At 50.1% G+C, this 8,860-nt stretch overlaps 1 protein-coding gene across 1 annotated transcript; it reads left to right on the top strand.

Moving 5' to 3' along the window:
• Positions 1–266: 266 nt before the first annotated feature.
• Positions 267–7,596, top strand: KRT84 (keratin 84; the record flags this gene model as incomplete). Its single annotated transcript, XM_080812368.1, has 9 exons — positions 267–925; positions 2,137–2,345; positions 2,963–3,023; positions 3,536–3,631; positions 4,511–4,675; positions 4,842–4,967; positions 5,084–5,304; positions 5,775–5,806; positions 7,259–7,596. Exons 1-9 carry the CDS (start codon positions 389–391, stop codon positions 7,594–7,596), a joined length of 1,785 nt encoding a protein of 594 aa, XP_080668494.1. The 5' UTR covers positions 267–388.
• Between the last annotated feature and the right edge of the window lie 1,264 nt (positions 7,597–8,860).

Here is an 8,860-nt window from a genome sequence, read left to right as displayed (position 1 = left end):
AGTGAAAAAGTCTATTGGATTTATGACCAAAGCAAATTTATGTCCCCATAATGGCAATTGTGGTGGACTTGTGGGGAAAAAATAGGACCATAATGTTTATGTGTTTATGTGTTTTTAATGTTTATAGGTTTGATGTTATAGCCCTGATCCTGAGGATAATAGGTGTGTCTGAGATTAGCTCATTATTAACAAAGTTACAGGCATGAAGAGTTTCTGCTAACTACCCAAGCTCATAAATGCATCCAAATGGATCTTCTGCGTTTTTATGGGGCCAATCCTCAGATCCCCAGACACATAAAAGGGGGAAAGGGATCCACTAGCCTCAGAGGGACTCTCAGCTCCAGCTCGCCCCACTCTGCAATCCCTGCTCTTCACCCAGGAAACCATCATGTCTTGCCGCTCCTACCGAGTCAGCTCTGGGTGCCGCATGGGCAACTTCAGCTCTTGCTCCGCAGTGAGCCCCCAGAACCTGAACCGCTTCCGGGCCAGCTCTGTCTCCTGCAGGAGTGGGCCCAGCTTCCAGGGCCTCGGCAGCTTTGGTAGTCGGAGCGTCATTGCTTTTGGATCGTGCTCACCCCGGATAGCAGCTGTGGGCCCTCGTCCCATCCGCTGTGGAGTTGGCTTTGGTGCTGGCAGTGGGATGGGCTTTGGCTTTAGTGATGGGAGTGGTGCTGGTCTGGGCTTTGGGTCCAGCAGCTGTGTTGGTCTGGGTTTTGGAGCCGGCAGTGGTCTTGGCTATGGCTTTGGCTACAGAGTTGGAGGATTTGGAGTCCCAGCAGCCCCATCTATCACAGCAGTGACTGTTAACCAGAGCCTGCTGACCCCCCTCAACCTGGAGATTGATCCCAATGCCCAGAGGGTGAAGAAGGATGAGAAGGAGCAAATCAAGACCCTCAACAACAAATTTGCCTCCTTCATTGACAAGGTACCTATGACAGCTCAATCTCTGGGTCTGGGATGATGAGAGCTAAAATGCATTGGGGTGTCCTCTCCTTTAAGAAGAAACATCCCAGGCCTGAGGCATCAGCCTTGACCCACATCCTTCAGGCACTGCAGTAGGATTTTTGGGTCACTCTGCTGCAAAACAAGGACAATCCTGAGGAAATGCTGCATGGTGGGATAGACAAAGATAGTGGTTGTGTCTTCTGGAGGAAAGAGGAACATCCAGCCAAATATAAGGGCATCTGGACAAACTAAGACCTAGCACCTGGTCACTTAGAAATGTCTCCCAGACAGGCTAAAAACATTAGGACTTTGGGCAGATGTTGACTACTTGTTTAAAGGGTTTTATCCTTTGAGATCTTCCTGCTCTTTTTGAGATTGTCATAGTCTCTCAGACTGGGTAACCACATCTGTTCAGGCTCAGGAAAGTAGAGAATGGAATTGAGTAATTTTTTCACAAAAGAAAGAATGTATGCTCCTCACATGGAGTACCCAGATTCAGCTAAGTTGCCTAGATTGAGGAAAATAGTAGGAAACCACCATGGGAAGTCATCTTCAGACTGATGAGAGAAATAGTGATGTGGAAATGACATCCCACAAACCATGTCTCCATGGAGCAGGAATCCTCTGTATCTGAGAATGGAAACTCACCTCTGTGAGCTTCAGGCTCCTCATTTCTGAAATGAGGGGGTGGAGCTAATGATCCAAGTTCTCCTCCAGCTCTACAATTCTCAGCTGATGGAGTATCTGGTGGTGGATATGATTTACAACCTGAGAATTCCCACCTCCTAATACCTTTACTCCCACCCCAATATACTTTACTCTGCTCCCCATTCCCTGTGAGGGATGGCAAATCAGTTTTTAGATATAGGCAAATCCCAGCTCAGGTAGAGTCAAATTTTCCAACTTCCCAGTGGACTGGCTTACACCTTTCTTGGAGGGTAGAGGGGAAATTGTACTGAAATGTTTTGGTTTAAAAGCTTGTTTGCAGTTGAGCCTGGCTGAACATGAGAAGGGGGTCACAGACCTAGTCTTCCAGCTTCTACTGAGTTAGAGGAGAAATAAAAGTCAACAGACAAGAGGACAATGTCAGCCTGAGGCTGAGAGTCATCTCTGGCCACCTGAAGAACTTGTTGACATATAAGAGACCTGTCAAGTCCTTCAGGTGTCATTTCTTTGCCCCTATGGATTTAGGTGCGGTTCTTGGAACAGCAGAATAAGCTCCTAGAGACCAAGTGGAACTTCCTCCAAGAGCAGAAATGTGCCCGGAGCAACCTGGAGCCCCTCTTCGAGAATTATATCACCAACCTGCGGAGGCAGCTGGACCTAGCAAACAGTGACCGGGCCCGGTTTGAAGCTGAGAGGAATCACATGCAGGACGTCCTTGAGGGTTTCAAGAAGAAGTAAGTGGCCTCTGGACTGCATAGACCAAGGACAGGCAGGGTTTGGTTCCCCCAAAGCCGCTGCTATGCTCAAATAACTACAGCTGGTTGGACCGGGATTGAATGCTGGTTTCAATACTTAGCTTAGAGATAGGAGGAGGGGCAATGATATGTAAGGGAGAGGAGGTGGTGGAGGCCCTCTGTGGGTCCTGAGTAAGTAGAAGTCTTGGGGTTCAGCATGTGTTGTCCCTAGTCTTGTTTGTGGGAATGGACAGTGGACTGCAGAAACAGCCCTTGGTTTTGAGAATAGTGTTCAGGTTCAGCAGTGAGTTGGGTCCTACTTTCTCTATGTTCAAGTGAAATGACTCCAAGTCTTTTCTGGCAGAGGAGCGTAGCAATGGTCCACGTTTTCAGACCCCAAATCTAATTTGAGAAAGTAAAAGGAATTTGGAAAAACTTAGGGCCACCGGCTCATAAAAGTTCTTAAGGTAGAGACAAAGTAGATGAGAAAAGTAGGCGGCAATAGAGACCCATGCTCCTGGATGTAGCAGAGATGTCTTAAGAGGCTCACTGGAGAGTTGGGAGTAATTGCCTGCCAGTTCAGGTGAGAACTCACCCTCTCAATCCTTTTCATCCAGGTATGAAGAGGAGGTGGGATTCCGGGCCAATGCTGAGAATGAGTTTGTGGCTCTGAAGAAGGTAAGGGAGAGCAACAGGTCCAAGCAAGTTTCTCCTCCAGACAAAAAAATGTTCCCAAGACAAAACCCACCCCTGCACCCCCCACCTGAAACTGCCCAGGCAGCCCCATGGAGTCTGGGGCCACTCACACAGAGTGGAACCTCTAAAGTCATAACAGGTTCCCTTTGGAGTTCGGATTATTTAGGATTGGGTCTTCACCAGAGCAGAGCTCTGAAGAGATGACTTTTTAAGAGTCTCAGATTTAAAAAGGGTGGAGATCTTAGATTATCCATATTCTTCTTGCTTATAAATAGGCATTCAAAAATGTCCAGGAGCCCCCAAAAGGGTTTTTTCATGTTGTAGTAGGAAGAAGAACAATCATCACTAAAGTGCATTCCAAGGACACTCCCACTTATCCCAAAGCCTGGCCTGGCCCTGTGGGGATTGGCCTGATCTTTCCACCCACCTCCAGACCTTGCCAAGTTTAAGCAGAGCACAAGTAATGACCATTTTCACTTCTCTCTTTTATACAGGATGTGGATACAGCTTTCTTAAATAAGTCTGATCTAGAAACCAATGTGGATACCCTAACTCAGGAAATTGACTTTCTGAAAACCCTATACATGGCGGTAAGCATTCATCCCCTCTGAGCCAAACAAGGAGATCAATGCTTGGCCTGGACTCTGGGGGGCTTCATCTGGACTAGCATAATTTCTAACATTTAGTATTGTACATTTCTTCCCATTCCGATCTATTACCCTCTATATGATGTATCTACAAATAGAGAAAGGAAAGTAAGCATGCAGGCTTCTCAGCAGGTCTATGAATAAACTCCTTAGATCTATGATCCAACTCCTCGTTGGCCAATCCAAAGAGGGGTCTAAGAGCGTCACTTCCTCTCTACCAATCAGAAGACTCTGGAAAACTGATTTGCTAGTAGATGTAAGAAAAACTCTGTTTGACCTAATTAACTAAGTGAACTAGTTATCTTTTGCTTGGTAAGTGGTCTGTTTGATCTGGTACAGAGCCAGCCAGAGCTAATGTCTGGCTCTGAGCAGAAAGGCATCAGAAAGTTCCCTCGGGAGCCCCTGGTTCTATTAAGGACTTGAGACAGAGGAACTCCTAGACCAACATGTTCTAGAATATTATCAACTCTCAATGATCCACGATGAGCACAGTCACTTTGTGGATAAGCCAAGGAAAATTTCAACCCTAGCATGGTTCTCACTCTCCTCTGCCAAGCTCCTAGGCCCCACATATTCACCTAAGCAAATAAAGAGTTAAAGGCATGTCTTCAAGTATGTAACAAGGGTTTCATTTCAAACTGAAATGGTTCTCAGTTCATGTCTTTTTCTTTGTCCTTGGTTTGGATGGGCAGCTCCATCACTTTGCTCTGAACAAATGAGCAATGCCCTCTGCTCCTGAAGACACTCCTGGGGCCTCTCTGGCACAGTCCTGGCCACTGATGGGACTCTGAGCCCAACTGTCTTGCTCATCCTCCAACACAGGAAATCCAGTTGCTGCAGTCACACATCTCAGAGACATCGGTCATCGTGAAGATGGACAACAGCCGGGACCTGAACGTTGATGGAATCATCAATGAAATCAAGGCCCAATATGAAGAGGTTGCCAGGCGCAGTCGGGCTGATGCTGAGGCCTGGTATCAGACCAAGGTGGGAAGAGGTTTGGGGGGCTAAGGAAGGGGTATAGGGAGCTCTAGAGTAAGACTCTTGTATGACCAAGTAGACCCAGTGGAAGTTGAAGGCCACCAAGTCAGTTGGGGCTGTGGTCTTCACTCAAACTTTGGACCCTCCTAAAATCTCCCTCCCCCACCCACAGTATGAGGAGATGCGGGTGACAGCTGGCCAACACTGTGACAACCTGCGCAACACACGGGATGAAATCAATGAGCTGACCCGCCTGATCCAGAGACTGAAGGCAGAGATCGAGCATGCCAAAGCTCAGGTAGGCAAAGGAGAGGAGAGAAAGCCCCAGAGGGAGGAGAGGTGGCTGTGTTTCTAGCCCCAACCAGGGATCCCCAGTCCCTGCCAAAGCCCACCTGCATGCCACCCTTCCTGCAGCGAGCCAAACTGGAGACTGCAGTGGCCGAGGCAGAGCAGCAGGGCGAGGCGGCCCTCAATGATGCCAAGTGCAAGCTGGCAGATCTAGAGGGTGCCCTGCAGCAGGCCAAGCAGGACATGGCCCGACAGCTGCGCGAGTACCAGGAGCTCATGAACGTCAAGCTGGCCCTGGACATCGAGATCGCCACCTACAGGCGCCTGCTGGAGGGCGAGGAGATCCGGTGAGAGCTCTCAGTGCAGCCAGAGGGAGTGAGGTCAGACGTGGGCATCAAGAATAACTAAATTGGGGAGGGGGCCAGGTGAAGAACTGCCAGCTTGAGCCATCTCTAGAGGTAGTAGTACCTTCTCTGCAAACATTACTCAGGTTGCCCTTCCCAGGGAATCAGAAGATGGTTCTAGATTTTTGCCTCCAAAATACAAGTTTGTAGGCAGGCTGCACCAGAATCAAAGGATATTTTGCGTGATTGGTTGTCTGTTGAAAAACAATAATAAAACCACATTTCCTCCAATATTTTGATTCAATAGTTTGGGGGCAGAGTCTAGGAATGTGTGTTTTTTCAAAGCTCCCAGGATGCTTGTAAGCTAGGGGTAAGAACCACCAGTCCACTCTGCCAAGAAGTCCCTTCTTAGAGCACCAGCTTTTCAGGGAATAACACTGCGTGTGATCTTACTTATTTCTTTCTCTCCCCAGAATCTGCGAAGGTGTTGGACCAGTAAACATATGTAAGAAAGTTAATCTTTTTCCTCTTCACATTCCTCTCCTCAGGCTCTGTAAATTTCCTTTAAACTCAGGCTCGTGCTGGGATCAGGAGCCCATGCTGGGCTTGCTAGCCATGACAGTGAAGGGAGCAAGGACCATCTAGCCCCTGGTCTGGGAACATCCCTTAGCTGAGGTCTGAGATCTCCCCAGAGCCTTCATTCCCTAGAGAAAACAATCACAAAGGTTTATAGGGCAAAGTAGAGGGGAGAGAGTTCCAGAAGAAAGTCAGATTTTTTTCCTTTAAGTGGTCTTGTCCTTCAGGAGCAAAGGCCAAAGAAGAAATGAAAAGACCTGTGCCAAGGAGTTACCCCCACACCCATGGCAGGGGATGGGACAAGGATGAGTAGAAGTCTCCCTTGCTGCTCCCTTGCTGCTAGACAAAATATTGTTTGTGCCCAAAGCATGCAGGAGATTATGCTGGGCACTGCGGGGTATGGGGGGGTGGGTGGAGCTAGGCACGAGGAAGGCAAGACCAGCCCCTGCTCTCTAGAATTAAAATCATCTTGCGGCGAGCCCTATATATTGTCAACCTATCCCTCAAAGCCCTGAAGAGAGGAATAAGCATTAGCACCCCCTTTTAAGCTCACTTAGAGAAAATAGCTGGTTTACCAGAAGTCCCAAAGCTAGTCAGTGGCACAGTCAGAATTCAAACCCAGATATCTGGTCCAAAAGTACAAATCTACATAGATGCATGGTGCAGCTGAGAGATACACCGGGTGGGCCAGGCAGTCAAAGCTACTCATCCTCAGATGACCTGCCCTCAGAGAGGGGGAGACAGCAGGGAGTGGCTTTCTGCATGAGATCAAGCTTGAGTGGAGGTCACAGATGGTAGAAAGGATTCTGGTAAGAGGAGAGGGAAGGACAGGGGAACCCTCCACAGACAGGGCTGGTCTAAGCAAGCTTTAGTGGGATTGGCCTCCTGGGGTATGGAGGTATGCCCAGTGGATACCAGAGGGCTACAGAACAGAGACATCAGTGGGTCAGAAGAGAACTGGCAAGGGACTCCTTTTGGAGGGACAATGTGGGGACCCCCAAGGAGCATGATATAATCAGGAGAGAGAAGCCCCATGGCTTCATTGGGGTTACCACTCCAGTTGCCTGGGTAATCCAGCTCACCGCCCAACCTGACTTCAGCCATATATAAATGACAGTCAAATATGACTATATGCGACCTGGGGAATTGCCCGAATTCTTCCATTTTCATCTGAATGTTTAACTTTAGTGGAGTCACAGCCTTTGAGTCACCCAGACAAGAGAAGGGAAAAGTGGGTGATGTCTGTGTAGGCAATAGGAACCACTTCCCCTGGTGACACCAGTCCTGTCCCCTCCACCCCTGCTACCAGCAGCAAGCATGGAGGATTGGACCCCAGGTGTGGGCAGCCTGCCTCACTGACTGTTTCCTCTCCCTCCTGCAGCCGTGAGCAGCTCCCGGGGTGGTATAGTGTGCGGGCCTGAGCCCCTGGTTGCCAGCTCCACCGTCTCCCGCTGTGGAGTCACCTTCTCGGGCAGCAGTGGCATCCGGCCCAGTGGCACCTGCAGCTCCAGCCTGGGTGGGGCCCGGGTCATCAAGGCCAGTGGGGACCTGCTGAGTGCAGGCTCCCGGGGTGGCTCGGTGCTCATGGGCGAGGCCCCCAGCATCCCTTGCCCGCTGCCCTCCGAGGGAAATTTCAGCAGCTGCAGTGGGGGCCGAAGTAGCCGAAGCTCCAGTGTCCGCTTCGTGTCCACCACCACCTCCCATCGGACCAAGTACTGAGAGGCCAGCGTCAGTGAGCCACCGCCCAAGGAAGAGCCATCTCAGTGTCACCTGCTTCTGTCCCAGAGATGTCTAGACTCTGGGCCGGAGGGGGATCCAGCTACCACACCTGCCAGGAAGGCAACGCAGCTCTCCCCAGGGATGGATCTGCCTGGCCCCTGTCCTCGGAGGGATTTTTTCACCACCTAGATGCTCTGTCTGCAGCCCCAGTAGACTGGCTTCCCCCTGACTCCACATTTCTGCTCCTTGGGTCACTCTTCACCATTCTTGAACAGCCTGAAGAAAGGTACATTCCATACAGTTACACAAATCAGTGCACCAGGGAGAAAAAGAGCAGTTCAAAGCCAAAAAGAATGTGCTTGGGCTCCATTGCCATCCATGGCTTTGGATTAATTTGGAGAATGGAGAGTTGACTGCCCACACTGCAGGTGTCTTTAGCCCCTGCCTTTTGCTTCCTTCTTCCTTTCCCTGGCAGGAGAAGGTTCTTTCCTTTTCTTCCTCACCCAAAAGGATCCACAGTCCTTGGTGGCCCAAGGGATCCCTAAGTCCCGTGAGATGGTTCTTCTCTGAGTGGCAAATGTCCTTGTTGCTTCTCTTCCTGCATCTTTGGTTTAGTGTGCATGTGGGTGCACAGCACATGTAGGGGCGGGGAGCCAATGGAGCATGAGCTCTGCTCTGCTGCATGGACCCTGTCCCTGTGGTGGTATGAAGGAGGCCTGACCCTGTCCACTGCAGGGGGGTTTATGTCTGCAAGCTCCAGTGAGGTCTGGGTGGGCAGGGTGCCTGTTTGTACTGTTCTTTGCATTGCTGGGTTTTCAATAAACTTGCCAAGCTAACATCACTAGGACTCTGGCTTCTTCTGGTTCACACTGCCCATAGGAGAGATTGCCTTCTAGACTCCACCCGCCCACCAGCTCATCCCCCCCTCACCCTGCCAGGGACTTGCCAAGGGCACAGGCTGGGCAAAGGGGAGGCACAAAGTGCTCAGGCCCTTCCCTGCAGGGGCTCTCAGCTCAGTGGGGGAGAGGAGAAATGCAGCAAAGGCCTTGAGAACAAGGATCCAGCAGCCCACTCCTCTCCAAGTGTTACCCCATACCAGCTGACCAACACTCATCCTTCTACCAGTTCCCTAGGTCCTTCCCTAGCCCAGCTTCCTCTGGGACCTTTGCGGGATACTCATCCTCCTGCCCTCAGACTTGTCTCCATCCAGCAGACTCACCATGATGCTGTTAGAAAGGCCTTATATAGAAAACTGATCATGGCT

The sequence above is a fragment of the Martes martes genome (genome assembly GCF_963455335.1).
Source record: "Martes martes genome assembly, chromosome: 8".
NCBI classification, from domain to species: Eukaryota; Metazoa; Chordata; class Mammalia; order Carnivora; family Mustelidae; genus Martes; species Martes martes.
The sequence above is the reverse complement of the archived record's forward strand: the minus strand, read 5'-3'. Positions and strand labels throughout refer to the sequence as shown.